Consider the following 22,586-nt stretch of genomic DNA (forward strand, 5'->3'; position numbering starts at 1 on the left):
TAGAGTCAAAAACAGTATTTTTCAATGGGCATAAAAAAATGTTTCAAATCACTTTCGTTTTTATATAATGTCATGATTTATAATCATAAACACATAAACGTCGTGAACGTTAAACAGTCACCAGCCCATTGATATTTTGTACACGCGGACAATAATAGACCCCAGATAAAAATTTGGTGCCCTGTTCCTTTGTTATTGTTTATATTCGGCGCGGAGTACACCGTTTCCTGTAGTCCGGATAGTCCCATAGTCCGTACATCAAGCGTATGCACATTCGGAACATCGGTGCGGAGGACGTGCCTACCCGCCCGCCCGCCCGCCCACCCAGCCAGTAGTCACAATTACAGTCATAAAAATATAGCTGATAATAATATAATAATTTTAAATTTAAACCGTTGAATGGGCGGGTCGGCGTGGCGGGCGTGTTGTAGCAACAATAACAATAACCATTGATTATAAATACTATTATTTACAGTATTTATAATCAATGCAATAACGATATTACCACCACCGCATTACTTAAAAATAGTCATTAATCGTATAAATAAAAGTTTATTCTTATAATATAATATTTTTGTGTTTGGTCTACAACACTCTACTGTCACCACTCTGCGGCTCTGCCACTCTACAGTCTACACTCTCACCACTAGGCAGTAGTCACTTGTCAGTATTCTCTGTAATCTGTACTCTGAAGTCCGCACGGCCACACTCCAATAGACAGTATTATAGTCACTATAGTCCAGTGCTTGTACAGCTGTAGTGTTTCGGGCCAGCGCGACTGTGAGCCACCATTCACAACACCATTCCAACACTATTCGTTCGGTCATCTAAAGCCTATCGCGTCTTCAAAAACTATTGACTACCGTTTTATTTTTGTTAACTATTCGTCGCGCGTCCATCGTAAGACGCAGCAGATCTGAGCATATTTTCTATGTAAGTATTACAGTAGTTTTTTTTATTAAATGTATTTATATAACTTATAGCTACTATTAACTAACCTAACTATTAACTTAATATGTCTATGATACAATATATTATTATAATACCCAACAATAAAATAATAAACTATACGTAAAATTCCAAAAGCCGCATGGATTTTATTAATTATTTAAATAAAATTAATATAATATCATGGTAAAATAAAATAAAATTTTTTATTATATATTATATTTAGGTATTATACGTGGCAGATTGTGCTGACGTGATGACACCACGTTTTAAATGGTGTTAAAATATATATTAGAATATTATTATAAATTATAATGTGAACCTATTATGTTTTAAGTAAGTAATTTTAAGTAGAAATGTTTGGTTAGTTCTTATAATACAAAGAAATAAAAAATATTAGGTATCTCATTCTTTTATTACCGTTTTTAAAAATATTTTTTACGTAATTTTAAGTCGTTAAAGCCCTGTCCAGACCAAAGGTCCTGTTTGGACGACTAGACCGGGCTAAGGGCTATAGGTACTTAGTACTTACTAATAAACTACATATCTGATATTTAATTATGATAAATCTGTACACTCCGAGTAATATTCTGTTTAGGAATATGAAATTATAATTAATATATGTTGTATTTAAAATGTAAAAACTTAAAAAAAATATGAAAATTACAAAGTAAAATTTTTGAAAAATGTTGTTTTGTAGCATTAAAAGTACGTAAAAGAAATGATTCATAAACGTTAATGTTTTCTGATATAACAAGCGTCTTGCGTTAAATGGATCACTCGGATTTACTCCGTATTGACACATTTTTAAATCAAAGCCTAACAACAATATACTATTTTAGTAATCGAAAAAATATTTATAAAAATTAAAAATTAAAAATGAATTATTCTCATTTCAGTTCAATTAATATATTGCCAACAGTTTGTCTATTATGCTTATACTCGTTAGTAGTTTTAACTTATAATCAGAATCGGTATATCTCACCGTATTGATGTATAGTACCTACTGGTGTCAGAGCTAATTTTAATAATATAATTAATAATAAGCAGCACCTACCTACCTATACTCTATAGTGGCTAGTACTTACATATGCATTACATAACAGAACAAATCTTAATTTACTTTCAATGTTAAACAGAAGAAAAATGGATAGATATATTATAATTTATATTATGTTTAAATTTTAAATAAGAGGACGCTATGCGCACATTATACCCATATGTTTTGCTCCAGGGTGGGTGCATAGCCCCAAGGGGGTTCTAGCAGCTAGGTGTGGAGTGGTCCATGTTTACAAAGCGTTAAAGTCCTGCGCAATATTGAATATTATACGACAAATGTTTTTCGTTGTTTAAAATGAATGCAATATTATTATTTTTTATTTTATTATTATAATAACCTACCTAATATTGTTTTTGAATCTAAGTTCTAGAGGACGTCACACCCGCATATGCTGTCTTACACACGTACGATATAGATATCCAAAATATTGTCATCTTTTAATATTTTGTAATATTGGTGTTTTTATTCTAACACCAAAATTGAGCAGCTTCTACTCGGACTGCGTCAACGCGTTATTTTGTCTATGTCGTACGTGTGAAAGACGGAGACAACATGTGCGGGTGTGACGTCCTCAAGATAACACTGAAATATACGTATACATATTAATCCAACACATACACAAAATATAGCTATTTAAAGATGCATTGACTAAACAACCATTGATTATAAATACCACGACGAATTAGTCATGATAAATACAAAATACTATATAGTAATAATCAATGCTATTAACTAAGACGATTTTTATCTTTAGTTGTCGTCGTCATCGAATTTTTACTGTCGTTATTATTTATAATTTATAATTTATAAAAAAAAAAAGATAGTATACAATTATTATATTATTATCAATGGTTGGTTGATTATTTGATCGATACTTGTCGATATTATTATTTTTATAAAATATTCTGAGCAAAGCAAAGAATAATGTCTTAAAAAGTGTGGGCTAATTGACTTTCTTATTGAAAAGTTTCATGGCTCGTGTAAGCGTGGTTAGGTATCGACGAACACCTATTAACTAAGGTTTAATTTAACTTTGGTATCAATATAATTTCAATATAGACGTGGGATGGTGAAGCTTGTCAAAACTGAGCGCGTAGCTCGGCTCACGGTTCGTACAGTTCGGACTGAGCGATTATTTTTTACCCCACAATATTCGAATATAGTACCATTGATTATAAATACTATTTATAATCAATGATAGTACGATTATTAATCAAACGACGGATAATCGAATAACAAATAATCTAATAATCGTCGTATTAATTACAATCAAAACATCCGTGCACACCACGGACTTAGATATTATATCTTAGTCCCCGCACTCCCTGGTGCAAACAATAAGTCAATAAGAAATATTATTACGAATGAATAATAAATTATGAATTGCCACCAATAAACCATTATCAGTTTATTTAGATTAGTTTTATAATTAATATAAAATGTCACTGTAACATTGGTAGACCCGCGTAAATATGCAAGACATTATTAATATTATTTGTTATATTTAACTAAAATATCTATTTATAGTCGGCAGTAATCAGTCGACTTCCTCGATTATTTTTCTGTCGCTTTCCGTTTTCCTTCCGTTGCAAATACAAACAACAAACAATCATTTTTATATTTATTATTGTCTATTTTTTGTTTAATAATAATTCTTGACCGGTTAAAAAAACCTTGTAAATAATCGCACAGCCCTAGCCCGTGGGAACGTATCTGAAATTCTAAATTTCCAACGAGTCGCGTAGCTCGAGCCAAAAGATGATTGCCTACGATTGCGCTCGAGCCTCGCCCTTTACCCAATGGCCAGGGCCGCCGCGAACAACAATTTTTTATAGTCATTTGAAGTTCAGTCTCGAGTTCAATTTTGTATGAAATTAGATGTAAAAACGAAGAAGAACAATTTTAGTTTTGTGTTAGATTAAGTTAGACTAAAAATATTATTCATAGGTGCTTGAAACTTCTAAAATTATATTATTAATTATTACAAATAAATAATATTAATTCAACCTACCGGCTACTGTATTAATAATAATAATTTAAAATATCTTCGGCTGACAAACCGTCTCCGCTCGGAATCGTTTTTTGTATAGGTACAATGATATAATATATCACTGAATACAAATTTAACGCCAAAATACCTCCATTACCGTGATCCATTTATAACATACTATATAGCAGTGACATCCCCTTGCCCGATTTATACTTACTATATTTGAATTTGCTTTAGCAGCTTCAAATGGGTTTTTAGGAACACCAAAATGTTTAGTGCCTACTTTTTAGCTGTTATATTTTTTTTTTTTTGTATTTGTACATTGAAACGACCTCAAGGTCTTCGCCAATGCTTATCACAAGTGGGTAGTAGAGAGATCATGTGATCTATTTATCTATGTATATATATCTCTATATACATGATACTACCCCCCTTCTCCAAGATCTCCTCTTGTGCGGTCTTCACTCCCAGTGGAGTGGGACCTAGTTGGAAACCGGATGACGCAATCGGACGACAGCATGGGGATTTTTGATAGTTGCGTAGGACCACACAATTTTTTTGCACTTTGCTATGAATCGAACCGATGACTGTGTGAGTCGTAGTAAACTGCGTGGCCACTGCACCACTCCGGCCCTAAGCTGTTATATACGGATTTTTTTATGTTTTTTTATAATGTAAATTTTATAGTTGTAATTTCAAATGTCTTACGGTATTCAAGAGTACCTATTCATATTTATTAAAAATAAGATAAATATGTTATGAATGATATGAAAAAAATAATCACAAAATATTAAAACTATAAAAAGGTAGGAAAACTTAGGAGAAATCTTGTACCCATTAAATTTTCAAATCTTAGATTTAAAAAAAAAAAAATGTTTTATGAATTTTTAACTCAAAATAATTTGCAAATGTTCGTGATTTTTACGCATTTTGTCAAAATTCGAACTTTGAATGCTTATAAAAAAAAATTGTGACCATGTATTTTTAATATTTTTTAACAATCATTGTAACAATTTTTTAGAAGCCTTGTATTAAATTATCAAACTTTTTAAAATTTTAATGACATTTATAAAAAATTTGAAACTCAATATGTTCGTAAACAGCTCAAAACAAGTCAAAATATTTTGAACATTTTATGGTGTATAGAAAATGGTAATATAAACATTCAGCGAAAAATGCATGTATATACAGTCATTTTTGTTTTAGAGTTACACCAAAAACCAAAATCGATTTTGTCAAATACCGATTCTGCGTAAAAATTCCAGTTTTTCTTTAATTTTTAATCTGCCTTTCCCTACGCTTTTGAAAACTATTAGAAATTTTTACTTTTGACCCTCCAAAGTACCAACTAGATTCACTTTCCTATCAGAAAAGATACTGTTGAAGAAAAACTAAGCATTTTTACTGTCCTAAAAGGTGATGACAGAATCAAAAAAATATAAAACATCACTGTAAAATCAATACATTCATTGCTCCCTCAGAATCTAAAGAAGAATAGTAGGTTTATAATATTATAGTGATGTAGAGTTATGAACATTGTAAATACCTTAATTTACTAAAAACGTTCTTTATTATGTTACCTAATAATTAAATATATTTAAAAAACGTGTTTTTAACCGTTCCTCCACCTACTAACAATCTACAAACAAACAAAACAGCTAATGGCCTAAGTTGCCAGGCTCAAACCAATTAAACAAAATATATATATTTTATATTTTTAGTCATACAACTGTCACAAGTTTTTACACAATTTAAAATATCCTAGGTTTTTAATGAAAAATGTATTACTTGTTAAGCAGATTCTATAATATTTTATTTGTATGTGATAAAAATATCAGAAATTGAACCAATAGTATCTACCTAAATATACCTTCATGGCTCTATATTATATTATAAAGATTTGATATATAATTATTTTAGTTTCCAGGGTATCTGATCATTTACGCTATGGAGTCGTTGATTCAAACAATTAATAAGCTACAAGATGTGTTTGCTGTGGTCAAAGAACATTCAATCGATTTACCTCAGATCGTTGTTGTCGGGTCCCAAAGCTCTGGTAAGAGTTCAGTTCTCGAGAGTTTGGTGGGCAGATCATTTTTGCCACGAGGAACAGGCATTGTAACTCGCGCTCCTTTAATTCTACAAATGATAAAGTATAATAACGAAGATAAGAAATCCATGTTGAACATAACAAATAATAAAAACATAACAGAATGGGCTTGTTTTTCGCATATAGAAAACACTGTGTTTCATGATTTTGATGAAGTAAGGGAAGAAATAGAAAAACAAACAGATATTTTAGCTGGTGAAAATAAAGGAATTACCCACAAACCAATAGTGTTAAAAGTGTATACCTCCTTGTATACTCTAACGTTTGTTGATTTGCCTGGAATCACTAAATTACCCGTTGGTAATCAACCAGCCGACATTGAAGAACAAATCCAAGAACTGATAATAAAATATGTTCGACAGCCAAATGCTATAATCTTAGCCATGGTCACTGCTAATACAGATCCTGCAACCTCAGAAAGTCTGAAAATAGCTAAACAATGGGATCCTGAAGGTACAAGGACAATTGCCGTGGTTACCAAGTTGGATATTATTGATAAAGGTACCAAGAGCGATAAAGCTGATCTTCTTTGTGGTAAAATAATTCCGGTAAAACTTGGTATTATTGGTGTGGTTAATAGGTCTCAGAAAGATATTGATGAGAATAAGACATTGGAAGAGACTCTGAAAAATGAAACCGAATTTTTTAGAACTAATTATCCAGAAATTTGTAAAATGCATGGAAACAAAGTGTTGGCTAATACATTACAGGATATATTAATAAAACATATTAAAAAAACCATTCCAACCTTGTACAAAAACTTACAAGATATCAAAACAAAACTTGAAAGTGAATTAAAAACATTGAAAAAACCTGATTGCGAAAAAACATTTATACTAGAACTATTAAATGACATTAACAAATCATACTGCGAAACTGTAACGGGAGATAGAAAGGATACATCTGATAAAATGTTAATGGGTGGTGCAAAAATTGTAAATGTTATACAAGAAAACTTTTCTGAAAAATTCATGGCGGTGAATCCGTTGAATAATTTGAGTGATAAACAAATAGAAAATTATTTATTAAATACTTCTGGAATTAAAAAAAGTTCACTAGTGAATCATAAGGCATTGGAAATTATGGTTAGCAAACAATTGGAATATCTCATTGAACCGGCATTATCATTTGTGGACGTTGTGCGTGAAGAAATGTTCAACATTCTTGATTCAATTGACCAAAAATTGTTGGATGAACTTGAAAGATTTCCGAAAATAAAAGATGATGTAAGTATGACTTTATTATTTATTTATAATAACTACGGGCAAGAGCCCAATATTTGTAGAGACATTAAACAAAATAATTTGGAAGAAGAATGACAGATCTTCATTAGTGATTCTCGTCATCTTGAAGAAAGGCTCATTAGGAGATATATATTTTGTTTGAGTGAGGAATTATTTTATTATTTTTGTAGTATCAAGGGGAAAAAGTACCAAAAAGATTATTTGCTTTGATATTTTAGCTCCTAATCAAACTACTGTAGCATTTGATGGATAGGTACCCGAATAAATATAGCTAATACCAATGTGATCACTCTTAAAAACTATTACAGTCTTCTTAATAAGACTTGCCAAATGTATTCAGAATATAAATACATATTCTGAATACACTTTCTTTCAAAACTATTTAAACACAAATACATTTTAAAAGTACACTGGTCAAGAACTTTTTTGTACATTAAAATAATTGTATGTTTATCACAGATGTATACTAAAAATTATTAATAAATATTTAAATGAAATAGTTAATAACTATAATCTTTAATAAGTTTAAGAATTTGACATTTCAGATGTCACATACCTATTATATTTTAATCAGGTCAAGTTAAACTTCACATAAATAGATATAAATTTTAGCTATTATGTCATGTGCATATTTTATGAAATCTTATACATTCATAGAACTCATAAAAGCATAATAAAATATTATTTTAAGAACAATTTTTAAAAGTATTTAAAATTCTGGAATAAAATACAAAGAAAAAGAATTTAAAATTCACTTGTTAAAAATTATTTGAGAAGTACCTACTTAAAATACCAAAAAAATATTTAAATACAAGTATTCGAGTAGGTACTTAGTTAGATAGCTTATACCAATGTGATCACATTTATGAATTAAAATATAGAAAATTACATAAACAATATCCAATTGTTGTTCACTTTTTCCAATTATCTTTTTTTATTATTTTTTAAAAAGGATAGTTTATACAATCTGTATATTGATCTGTATATCTGTCAATTCATTTTTTTTATCAACAATAAATGTATTAGCTAATTATTATACAGGTTTGCATGAATTAGATGATCAAAATAAGCCACCCAGCGTTGACATTTTTTTTTTCGCTTGATATTAATTAGAGATTCATTTGGTTTTATCATACCTATCATACCTAGGTTCTCCATACCTTTGAGCTTATTGTCCAGATGGATTTCCGAGGATATTATTTAAGTTGAGATCTTCACGAAGGAATTTGTGTAAATGGCTAAGTGATGTCTATGTGTTGATTGAGATGTAAAGTTTGAATGGAGACGTAGAAAGGTGGAACCACATTATCAGGAGTGTAGTTGATTGAAATGCTTGGATTATTTTTCAATTTAATATTTAGTTTATCCCCATATTTGGATTCTGGAAGACCCACTAATCTAAAATATAAATGCATATTAATTGTTAGTAAATAGTTGATACTAGTATCGTCCATTAGTTGAATTTCGACCATAAAAACCATTTTAAATGTAAAAGTAAAACCAACACTCAACAAACTTTAAAATATTACATTTCTTATCGCACTCACAGATCGGTATCGGCATTTGTTACTTAATTAATATTCTTTTGATGTATGAATTAGTTAGGTTACTGCATTTTAATTTTTATATTACGTATTACATGACTTCATCTGGGAAAATTTTGTTTTTAAATTTATTTAATTTATGTTTACTGAACAGCTGGGCTGCCACCATTGGTGTATTCTTATTTTAGTATTTTACTTGTAAGTGGGCAACATTGTTCTTTTGTGAAACTCTTCTTGACAATATACCTCTCCAATGATATATTTATTTTCCCCTACTGTATATAATATTGGCTGATTAATTGGTAGCACATAATAAATAAAATATATTAAGATTTATATTAAGATTAAGATAATTAATGTACTTTTGATTTCAGGTAAGAACCACGCTGGACACCTTACTGGAGATGAAGTTGAAAAATATTAAAAAGTCTATAAAGTCTCACATTAAAACACATCAGAAATTCTTAAATACAACTAACCCCAATTACCTTTTACAATTGATTGATTCATCAACCAAGTGCTCTTCATCTTTTATAAATGATAAAAATAAATATTATAATAACTTAAGATCTAATCTCTGCTATTCTGAAATCGACAATATTGAAAAAGAAGTTGTAAGTAACATGTACAAAGATATATTATCTAGTCTGGGTGGTTTAAATAATTATAAAAATGAAATTGATGTACAAGTAAAATTGCACAAACAATTTACACGTTGCTACTTCGAATTCATCAGGAATACTTTAAGAGATTTTGTGCCAAACCGCATTAACCATAAACTGGTTAACTTTGTTCTGAAAAAATTTGATAAAAAATTGAAGGTAGATGTGTTTATGCCTTTTATCAACAATCCGTCTTCTGGTGGAATGCTTTTTGAAAAAGAAGGTGTTGCAGAAGAAAGAAAACAAAAAGAGGAATTGTTAATTGCTGTTAATAAAGCTTTTAAAAGTTTGAAAGATATACAAAAGCAATAAGTTTAATTTTTTTCAAAAAGCACATAGTTTGTGTTCTTCAAGTAGAATTTTTATTTTAATGTATCATAATATAAGTGTACAATTTGTTAAATGAAAGGTCTTCATTCATATTATATTAAACTAATGGATAAATATTGTGTAATAATAATTATTAGGTAACCTACCAAGTACCTACTTCTTAATTAAGGTATATTGTTAAGTATACTTTTTTTTTTAAATTATATTAATAAAGTAAAATTATGCATACCAGTTAAGTTATTATTTTTATGGATTCAAAATGTTTTTATTTTATACTTTATAGTCTTCTAATTGATTTATAATGTATACTTTTAGTGCATAAAAAAAAAAAAAATGTTATACTAAATTATGCTGTTACAACAAATCAATACTACTATAAAATATTCTATTATCATTTATGATGTTAATTTTATTGTATTTATATTGCATTTTTTAAAATTGAAATAATAAAAAAGTCATGAAGATATATTACTTTATAAAATTTTATAGCATTTGAAAACTGAACACAAATTTAATAAAAATAACTATCAGGTATTATTATTTTATTATCGGAATTAACAAATATGTTAAGTACCTGATTCCTTAAGTCTATTATGTGTTTTTCCTCATCAGTATTAGTCAAATACATTAATCAGATTCAAAATATTTGTGAGTAACTGACTAAGGAACTACGGACTACCAGTGGCGTGGCGAACTAAAAATTTTCCAGAGGCCAATTACAATTATCCCAAGTATTTATGCATAGTAATGTATTAATTTAATATAACAAATTATATTTCAGATCGTTATTGACTACCTAAAGTACCTATTGAGAATATCAAATTAAATTTACTAGGGGACCCACTGGCTACCACCCACCCCTCTATTTAAGAAAAATTTCAAAGGCCAAGGCCTCTGAAATTACCGTTTGCCACGCCACTGCGGACTATTAATGAATATGTAAGTTGGAGTGGTTGGACATATTTAGTACAATTCTTAATATTGTGAGAATCCAGAAGTAGGTATCCGAAGACCTAGTAGGTAGTGTTTTTTTTTCTTAAATTGTAAAAAATACTTTCTAATAAGTTTTCTTTGGATATAACATTAATAATTATACAAGGTCATAACCGATCTGATATAATTCTTTAAACAGAGTGTTAATAGGCACTGTTGAAACTTAATTAAATACAAATTTAGAATAAAAGTCTTAATTTGTTATTTGTATAGGCTATAATAATTTATAAGATTTATTTTATTATTTTAACCAATGATGAATGTATTTACAATAATATTTAATAACAGTAAATTCAATAATATTTAATATTCATTATGTTAGGTAGATAAAAATATTTTGCTCAAGTAATTCGATAAAAGTTTTAATTTTTCTTAAGAATTAAAATAAAAATATTACTTATATTGTAGGTATTTTAAAACTATTAATGAGTTTCAATGTTAATAATTTTTTATTTAATTAAATGATACCATTGATTATAATTAAAAGTGTTACTATTTATAATTAATTATTACACAGCCGATAGTGCGAGTTATTACTTATGTTGTCAACATTAATTTAGAATAGGTACATAGATAAAATGAACATTGTTGCGAAATCATTAATTTTGCAAATACCTACCTATTGATTTGAGACCGTTTACGCTCAGAATGAATTTTAAAAATAAATTATAAGACATACATTTCAGTGTCCATAAAGTATTTACAACGGATACAACTATACAAGGTCTGAGGTCTACTGAGTTCAGACATTATCTGATAGGTATGATACAGATGTAGGTAAAAAAAAATTTCATTACAAATGTATTACAGCGGTCGTGATAATATTATATTCCATGGATAATCCTAAATGGAATATTCTAACTTATAGAAATAGGAAGTCGAAAGATGCTGTTACCTATGCTGTATAATATACTATAATGTGATATGTATGTACAATCTATTGTAGATGCTACATTCGACTACGTACCTACCTACGACATTTTTAAATTACACATCTAGAGCAGGAAATAGCATACATCTCTTATATTTATAGCACTATTATGAGTCGTGAGTGTACCTATATTATATAGGTAAACGTATATATTTTTAACGTACATTTCGATTGATTCTATGCACATAGCACATAATGATAGTATAATAAATAATATTTATACGCAGTGCTCGAATTGGGGGGGGGGGGTGCGCAGGGGAACCGACCTCCCCTACTATTTTATTTTTTTTTTACTTGGACGGGGGGACGGTACAAACTTATGTCCGAAATAATTTTTATTAAAATATGGATTTCAATTGATGTCAATTATACAAGTTTTACTATTTTTGATATAAGTTTATTAATTAATTATAATATCACCCTGTGTTTTGCCTATATAGTCAGTAGTTCACAGTTCATAGATCATAATATGTACACATATTACACAAGTATACTATCCAAGGCACAGATACTGATGTGTGCTAGTATACTATCTCAAATCGTGTCCCGAATGAAATTTTATCAGTTTCAGTTATACGCGGTTATCATTTATCGGTGTTTTTGAATTTTTTATACCCAGTAGCGTGGGGGGGGGGCATAGCCCCCCCACGGGTCTGTGATGAGTAATTGCGCCCTTGGAACGCAGTTTTTAAATTGTTGGATTGAGCTCCTCTACTTAATTTTTCCCAATTCGAGCACTGTTCATACGTCATATTATGTTACATTATTTATGTAACATATATTATATAACATAGGTATTATGTTTTTAGCATTTCATATAATTTTCACGTATCTATTGTCCATACGTTTTGATTTAATAATAATATGTTAAAGCCTATAGGTATATTTAGGTATATATAGGTACAATTGAGTCTTGATAAATCAATTTTCCAAGGGAATTAAACTAAAGGTAATGTGACCAATGTTTTTTCAAGTTATACAACTCATTACTCAAATTAGCTTAACTCACTTTAAGGGAGTCGAAAAAATTCAAGTTATCAAACTTCGGGTTTCCTAGATTATAATATGCTGTAATGCTGTAGATATACCTACTGGCTACTGTGTAATATTATAGTGTATACCTAAACCTAATATACAATTGGTATGAAAATAATGTAATTTTTCGCTGGTTTCGCATTTGTCATTTTTATTATTAAAATATATTACCTACTAGTAATACTATTACCTCCTGGACATTGTACATCTATACCTAATAATGTTTTTAAACAATAATAATAGCTGTTAATTTTAAAATTCTCATTCATATTTTAAGATCATACAATTTAAAATTCATAAAATATACTTTTATCATTAAGTTACCTCAATTTTAATTTCTTATTTGCAAAATATTCTGATCGTTTTTGGAAAATTGAATAACATATCATCGGTGGTTGAGACAATTTCATACACAATGGCCAATTTACAGCTATACTAGCCAGTGGCGTGACGAAGGACTTTATTTGAGGCACGTGCCTCAGCGTTAAGGGTGGTGGGTGTCCTGGAAACTAGGGGAATTTCACATAGGTATAAGTAAATAATGTTTTATTAAGTACACACTAAGACTAAGCCAATCATTCTCAGTTATCATTACGTAAATACGTAATTATTTATATATAAGTATTTATAATTATTAATATAAATTATTGTGCCGCATAAGTTAATGAAGTTCGCCACGCCACTGATACTAGCTACTCTTAGTAACTTGGTTATTTTTATTTTTTTTTCCGTTCTAACTTTAAACCCATAAACATTTTCAAATAAAGAGTAGAAATTCTTTTTTTATTCATACAATGGAATAACCATAAAAATAACGAAATACCATTTTTCATTGTTTTTCTTTAGAATATTCTACTTATATAGAACCTAATAATATACCTTTAAGATGCATCTGAATAAATGGTTTATGGTAAACAACTAAACGAGTTATTTAGTTTTTTTTATAAAAATGTATATTTTTACTCGATTTGGTTTGTTTGACAAATATACAACTATATGGAATCTAGGGTAGGGGACATTTATATATTACAAAATGTTTTTGTTTCACCAACGTGGACGTAACAATAATATCTACGAGTAATAAATTGAAGACTAATAATAAATTGTACCTTTGTGTATAATATACATTATTTGTATAAATGTATGTTACAACTGTTGTTTATGTATCTACTATAATTATTATGAAACTATTCAATTTAAAACCACAGTATTTTATAAACACAGTTTTTCGGTCTGGATAGTACACATGGTTCACTATTATGCAATAGGTATTAGGTATACATAAATATAATATACAAAATGACACCTAATATAATACACAAAAATATAAATTATAATGATATACAAGTTGGCTATTTTGGAGGGTTGTGGTTTTTTCATTTATTATATAGGTTTGATAAAATTAATTTATGTTATAGGCAAAGCTGGGCACTAACTAGTTAGAAAGTTAAAGTTAAGTTAGAAAGTTACTTTTTAAGTAACTTTCTAACTTATAACTAGTTAGTTTTAATTCATATTAACTTTGTAACTTAACTAGTTGAATTGAATGTGTAAAATAGTCTAATCTAACGACTAACTCATTAGAAAACAAACTAACTATTTATTATTATTATTATTATTTTTTTTATTCCAAAATTGTTCCATTATCATGACATTATGGCTGTATGCCTAATATCCCTTTTATTTTTTTTCACCCTTTATGATCTAATAACTGATAAGTGATATACCAATTAATTTCAAATTAATTGAAATTATTACTTACCTAATTAGAACATTTTGATCAAATTACTAGGTGTTTAATTCAATTTTTCAGTTTTAATCAATAATTTAAGTTAGATAACTTATAATTTACATTTCAACAAGAATGTTTTTTAATCTATAAAAAAAACTAACTTCTAACATCTACTCCAACTTAAGTTACAAGTTTCACCAAACTAACTAAGTTAGAAATTTGGACAGTTTCAGAAACTAACTTACATTCTAACTTAGTTAGTTTTTTTCATTAAAATAACTTAACTTCAACTAGTTGAAAACAATTACTAACTTGCCCAGCTTTGGTTATAGGTATGTCTTTAATAGCCAATAGGTCAACATTAGAGCTTGAACTGCAACGAAAATATATAGGTACCTATATTCCGTCAATGCAGTGTCGTATACAAGGGGGGACATAGGGGTCAGATCCCATTGTCTTTGGAGTAGATAATCTTCCATATTGTGTTTGATGTAAATTTTGAATCAATTCAAATTATATTCATTGTTCCTAATTGTTTAATATTTTACTACCTTAGTAAAAAGTTTTGAAAAGTTTCCAATTTTCCCGTCCCATTTAGCTATGTCGTTTTCTTTTTTTGATCTTTCCCCTTTCAGAAATCATGTACCTATACGCCACTGCGTCAACGCAAACATAATATATAATATTATTGATAGTGGGTACTTACCTATTAGTTTCACTTGCTTATATTTTATTATTTAATAAATGTTATTAATTTAAGATAGCATCGATAGAAATCTACCGGAAAAGTTACTTTATTATACAAATTACATGTACTTACGATACTTATTATTATTAGTGCTCATGATAAAAGTATAGATGAATTATTTTTTGTTGTATTTATCATGAATCATTTAGTGGGTTTTTTGAGTGCAATTCATTATTGTTGACTGTCTCGTCTACATAGCATCACTGGTAATCCGTTAAGAAATATTGTATCCCAACGCGCGGTAAGATACTGTGAGGTACCTACTTACTGACCAGTGTAGGACATCAAAAAAAGTAAAAACACATGCTATAAAATAGGTACACATTACGTCTTATAGTTATATATATAAATAGATATTGTTATATTATTAGTGTTTTTATATTGTACCTTTTATGTGTATTGTTAATACTGAATCATAACATCGTAAAAAGAAACAGAATTGTATAAATATTTCCGAACACGCTTTGGTAGTTGGGTATCGTTTTCGGTAGTATTATATTATTATACAATTTCGGAGTTGTTTGAATGATGTCGATCCAGTGTATATTTTACTGGAATCCATTTATAGGATCCATCATCCGTCTATAGAAACGCTCGTATAAACCTCGTAGGGCCATACGAATAATAATATTATATTATTATATAAATGTATTACTAACACACGAAAATATCCCCTTAAACCCTTCAAATAATATTATGATGACCGACCCTGTGGGGAAAAAAAAGGTACAATAATGTTAGATTTGCTAGGCTCAGCTAGAGCTTAACGTGACATTTCCTGAAATGGTTTCCGTCTGCACTTTGCTCGAAAATAATAAGAAAAGGATTTGACATTTTTTTTTCCTCAGGATCCATTCTGCAACAACCTCGACGTAATACCGCAAAAAGTTTTTCACATCTAAGTAATGTTTCGCAACTCAAAACCCGTTTACCGCTAAAAGAAATGCCATAAATAATATTAAATATATCATAAAACAATACGGTTTTCAAATGAAATTAATTGTATTATATTATAGATATTATGTACGTTGTTTTATGACATTTAGGTGGAAAATGTGATAGTAATATGCATTCAGGTTAGATACTTAGGTGTGCATAGTTAACCACACAATAGGTAGTATTAACAGCAAAATACAAATTTACCGAAGCATAATATAATTGTATTCAATACGTTTTTCTCTAAATAAATCAATTTAAGTCTTTATAAACAATTTAAACGTAATCGGATTATTGTTACACTCGGCGTGTAAGAACGTTTAATGGCAGCATCTTACCTTTTTACTGTGCGATGTTTTTGTGCAAAATTACTGCAGAGAAATCCGGCTTGTTTAAAATACAGCGAATTTCTTTAAATTTTATTGAAAATATTTAATTTTTTGTTATAAAGTGTTTCGCAGAAAAAGAGTTTTCGCACGTTCGTTGACATAGATAATAATAATATAATATAGATACAGCCTTGCATTGTAGTTGTATTGTACATCAATTACATCTAACCTATGTTTACCGAGAATATTTATAACTGAAACATAAACCGTCCAAATGGTTCTGTTTACGACACTTACGGGACGTTGGTTAAGGGTTGTTTACGTTTTTAACGAATATGCGTATTTGTGAAATACATTATGATATCATATAATAAACATACGACTAAACAACAAACGGATTTGGAGGGTACACTCGTTCGGTCTACCTATATAGGGAAACAATATTGTCGAATGTTTAATCGTATAAAAACGTGTAGTATGATTATAAATTATTTAATATTACATATTAAATACAAGTACTCTCGATAAAATGTTGTCTTCCTATTGTATTCATCTGCGGCTCTGCTGTCACCTACACACGCGTCACGACTCTCGGTATACGCTGCAGTAAACTGGTCACATAAATTTGGTAGCGTATCAAATTCGTCACATTAACACATTGGTCGCACACATTTGTCCTTAGGATAATTATTTAAAACATTCATACACATCAATCAAAATGGTACCTATAATTATTAAATCATTATATCACTTAATACTCTATCATTTTAAACAGCGATCGGTGATTTATCTTATATATGATATGTAATAATACATATTTATTATACCATCAATTACGGTCTATATATACGCGTGTGGGCGCGGTAGGCCTGCGCTGCAGTTGTATATTATATAAGCAGTGGTGTCGTTTCAGCTTTTGAGAGGGGGGAAGGGCAACATTTTTGACCGGAACATAATAAAACTGAAAAAGGTGGATAAGTGGATGTCGCTCTGCTGTACGGTAGGTTACAAGTGGGTCACTGTAATGGATGGTGTTAAATTTGAATTCAATGATATAATATCATTGTATAAGAAAAACGATTCTGAGCGAAAACGGTCAGTCAGCCTATGATTTTACCAAGTATATTTGATGATATTATTGTGAATAAAGTAATTTATATATAACCTATTTACGTGGAGCCTTGTTTTAAATTTTCAATCCTTAGCCATAAAAGTTAAAAATTTATAAATTTTTAACTACAAAATAATTAATAAATTATAAATTTGATAAATGTTGTCAACATTTGAACTTTAAATGCTTATAAAAAAATATTGTGCCTATGTATTTTTAATATTTTTCAACTTCTATTAGAACGATATATCAGGAGCCTTATATTAAATTTTCACGCTTTTTTACCCAACAAATAAAAATTTATTGATATTTATAGAAAAAAAACTAAAAAAATTGAAAACTGACAATGTCAGTAAACAGCTCAAAAAGAGTCAATATATTTTCAACATTTTATGGTGTATAGAAAATGCTAATATAAACATTCAGTGAAATTTTCAAGTATCTACGGTCATTTGTTTTAGAGTTACACCAAAAACCAAAATCGATTTTCTCGAAAGCAGATTTTGCGTAAAAATTCCCGTTTTTCCTTAATTTTTCTTTTGTTTTTCACGTCGCTTGTGAAAACTACTGGGAAATTTTTACTTTTGACCCCCCAAAGTACCAACTAGATTCACTTTCCTATCAGAAAAGTTACTATTGAAGAAAATCCAAGCACTTTTACTGTCCTAAAAGGTGATGACAGACACAAAAATGAAAAAAAAAAATTAAAAATTAAAAAATAATAAAAAAAAAAAAAACACACATCATTGTAGAATCAATACATTCATCGCTTCGCTCAGAATCTAAAAATACCGCTCGCTAACAATTGCATTACATTGCACTACAGTTGCATTTTTATCTCAATAAAATTAATAGCCTTCCTGCATAATTTTATACTTACTAACTACTAGTTAGTATCAATGTATCATAGGTTACTATCATAGGCATAAATAACCCATTTTTTTTTTAGGAGATAACAATGACTAAATAACTAATTCATACGTATGAAGGGATACCTAAATATATATTACCTATTGGCTACCGTGTGAAGGCCCAAAACTAGCCCATACCCGGCCCGCTAATGACAAGGGAATGGGAGTGAAATGCTCACCCTGCCACCCACCCCCCCCCCCCCCCCCCCCCCCCCCCCCCCACCAAATGACGCCAAAATAAGTACCTACAACATAAAAATATTATATTATTATTATGTTGATGGTCGATTGCCGGACAAGTGCGGTACTGTGGTGTATAGCAGGTACTCGTAAATCGTAATAATAATATGCAAGTGCTGCAGGACGTTGTAATATTCCGATAACGGATTTATGGACAGATGTCCAGAACTACGGTTTTCGCTGCAAAATATATATCATCATATTATTATACATATATCGTATCCCCAGATTACGTCGTGTATATAATATATATATATATATTATGGTCTGAAGCCGTCACGCTGGCGCCCGCAACGCAAGCAATAATATACGAACGGGAAAAAAGAAACAAAAACCGTAAACAATTCGTTATATAGGTTTTCGTACTAATGGGATCAATAGCGCATATTATCAATATTGATCTTCTGCAATAACGCTTCGACGACGTGAACACACCGTATATTATATATGTGTATACAGGAGACAATATAAGAGATGACTCGAAAAGCACGCGGACGATCTGCGTGGGAGAATCGCACGTCGTTCGGAAAGTTTTAATTCTCTCCGAACTTTGCGCTCTGCCATCGTTCTAAAATGACGTTGCTATGTGTGACGCCATGATAATATGATAATAGCTCTATTGTACGTATATACATACTTACCCATAGTTACCCATGATACGCCCGTGTGCCCATGTCCGATGGATGTTTTCCACTCGAAGCGTAAGTATTATAGTAGTATGTCGTGTGTACCGCATGTATTGTAATGTATTATGTAACCGAATAATACGACGCACCGTATATATAGTCTTAAGACTTTTTGTCTTCTAATATTATCCCTGCATTGTTCCTGGTAAAACGCTGCAGATAATCAAATGTGTAAAATATATCGTACTAAATTCACTGTAGTCTGCGAGTAGGTAGGTATGCCTCCTACACGGTTTAGACTTTTGCCCTCACCGTTCGTTTTGTTTATCGATTCCGTTTCACGTCACACGCGTCTTCAATGCAAATAGGTACCTGCAAAACGTTAATAGTGATGTACAGTAGTATAAAACTTTGAAACGTGAACAATCAAATCGACGATGGTTCACGGTCGGATAAATCGCACAAGTCGACCGTCCGTAATTACAAGTCGCGTATGGCTCATTCGCTCAATCAATCTTATCTGCAAACTCGAACGCTTTAAGGGGATTGCAAACGGACCGTAACGGCTAAGTAGATCTATTTTCAATCCAACAGCACCAATCGATCTACAAAAATACGATGAGAATTCTAACGACATTATTAATTATTTCCAGTTCTTCATCAGAACTAATAAATGAAATGTGCGAATGCTCGAATAAGCGATAAACAACGATATACCTGTATGTCGTATCTCAAGAAAAACCGATTTAGCGTTTTATACATTAAAAAAAGCGGGAAAAAATAACACACGATTCGATCATAATATCAATACAATAATAATAATCTCCAAGGAGATTAAAGACTTAACTGTAACTTTTACGTAACTTGATTGCGCGTTATCAGTGTTCATGTTTTTATCTTTCCTGAACATTTTACTTTTTTGAGATACGACAAATTACTCGCCCATCGACGATATAGGTATTAAATATTAATTTATGTATTGACATTTAGCCCTACGGTCTAGGCTCTAGGATAAAATCAAAATCTACATAGATTATAATCGCATAATTTTTTACGGGTATAGGCGAAATGTGAGATAGGGGGGGGGGGATTTGAATCTCACCAAAAATGTTTGTATTAGTTGTGCCTTGGATTCGATCGACGTAATATTATTTCAATAGCTCTCAAAAAGCGAGAATAGATACTACATTTGGCGATAAAATGATGATTTTACCTATTATAGGTATTAGAGGTGGAATATGCAGGTAATACACTCTTTGGGGTCACATTACACGGTGGCCATAATATAATATTATGTTATACATTTTAAACATTATTGGTTTTTAAATCGACATTTAATGTATTAGTATAGTTCAATTAATTAATGTCAATGTTAATATTTACTAATATTATAATCGCCAATCAATTAGGTACGGACTTAAGGAAATAAAAAAAAATAAACAATTTATTAGTATTTTGAAATGCTGTTTTTGATAAACGTATAGTATAATAATGTAGTGTGGGCATTTATACAAATTAAATTAATACGGATTGTGGATACTTTGAGTAAAATTAACCTTGTTGTTTTGAAATGTCATGCCATCAAACTATATGATTCAATGTTTTGTTTTATGTCAACTATAGTTTCTAATTAAAATGTATTAATGTATTATAATATAATATTCTAGTGATATAATATACCTCTACTGCACAGTGCATGGCTACAATACCTATGTTACCTACGCAGGTACATTTCGTAAAGGTCCGCGTGAACTTGAAAAAATTATTTGAGCGTTGGTCACACACATTACGGTGGCAATTCATAATATCATATTATTATTTTTTACACGCTTACACGTAAACATCGTTCGCAGTTCGCACACAGCTGCAGACGCGCTTGCAGCGTCGCCTGAATTGTTGAACTGCCCCGCGGGAAATCGCTCCGTTCGCAATATCCGCCTCCAGAATTTGTCAATGTTTACCCGGACTAAGTTTAACCTTTGCAGTGTTCCAATACATACCTATACCGTATATTAATTCACGCATCGGCACCGCCATTTGCTAGCTTGTATATATATATATTATAGCCATATTATATAGGGCACGATAGTCAGCTACAATGCAAACAGTTCAGACTTCAAGACTTGAGCATTTTCAATTTTCAGTATTATGCGCCGTTTCAAACGACAAGCCGCGTACCGAAGTCAACCGTTCTTGTCGTGACATCTTTAATTATTTACCGTACTATCCGTAAACTGACGATTGATGTGCATACGATGTCTTATGATTAACATAACCAAGGTACCTACTTCAAACGAGGCAAACCATAACCGATTTCGGACTAATAATCATCAACAATTCAAAACTTATCAAATAATAATCGTCTTGATGAAGATCGTTTATTCGTTACTAGAACATAAACAGCGTTATCTTAATGTAACATGATATATCAAAAACGTAATTTTTACGTATTTTTGTCAAGGTTTAAACTTTAAATACTTATAAAAAAAATTGTGACTGGATTTTCAATATATTTCAACTGTCATTGTACCAATTCTATTAGATGCTTTGTATTAATTTTTAAGCTTTTTGACCCAACAAATAAAATTTATTTGACATTTATAGAAAAAATAAATAAAAGACGGAAACTGAAAATGTCCGTAAGCCGCTCAAAACATGTCAAAATATTTTGAAAATTTTATCGTGTATAGAAAATTTTGAAAAAACAATCTAATGAGTGGCTAATAATAAACTCTCTGTTGAAAATCTTCTTTTAAGGTTAATAATAATTGTGTGAATAATGCTGTAATAAGCCACATACTATACTTACGCCTGCAGTATTCTGCTTTCGTTGTAATGAGAGTAATGTAACAATCTTTCATTTTCAAATAAACCGAACAACTGGGGGGGGGGGGGGGGAAGGTGGCTATTTAGAAAACTATGGAGCAGGTACGTGTTTATTAATTCACCAATTTCCACTAACTCAATTTTGTTTACGGGTGAGTATCATGTTCGAAATTGTATACTTCTGGACTCTGCAGAATCGTGAAAAACACATATCGGGCATAGAGATGGGAATTTTACCGACAATTTTTTTTCTGTAAATTTTACGTAAATGTACGTAAGT

General features: G+C 30.2%; 1 protein-coding gene across 1 annotated transcript; it reads left to right on the plus strand.

Annotated features, from left to right (window-relative positions):
* The first annotated feature begins 610 nt into the window (after positions 1-610).
* Positions 611-10,338, plus strand: LOC132944864 (dynamin-1-like protein). Its single transcript, XM_061014386.1, has 3 exons — positions 611-933; positions 5,919-7,334; positions 9,271-10,338. Exons 2-3 carry the CDS (start codon positions 5,946-5,948, stop codon positions 9,868-9,870), a joined length of 1,989 nt encoding a protein of 662 aa, XP_060870369.1. The 5' UTR covers positions 611-933; positions 5,919-5,945; the 3' UTR covers positions 9,871-10,338.
* Positions 10,339-22,586: the final 12,248 nt, after the last annotated feature.

Source organism: Metopolophium dirhodum, chromosome 5 (assembly GCF_019925205.1).
Source record: "Metopolophium dirhodum isolate CAU chromosome 5, ASM1992520v1, whole genome shotgun sequence".
Lineage (NCBI taxonomy): Eukaryota > Metazoa > Arthropoda > Insecta > Hemiptera > Aphididae > Metopolophium > Metopolophium dirhodum.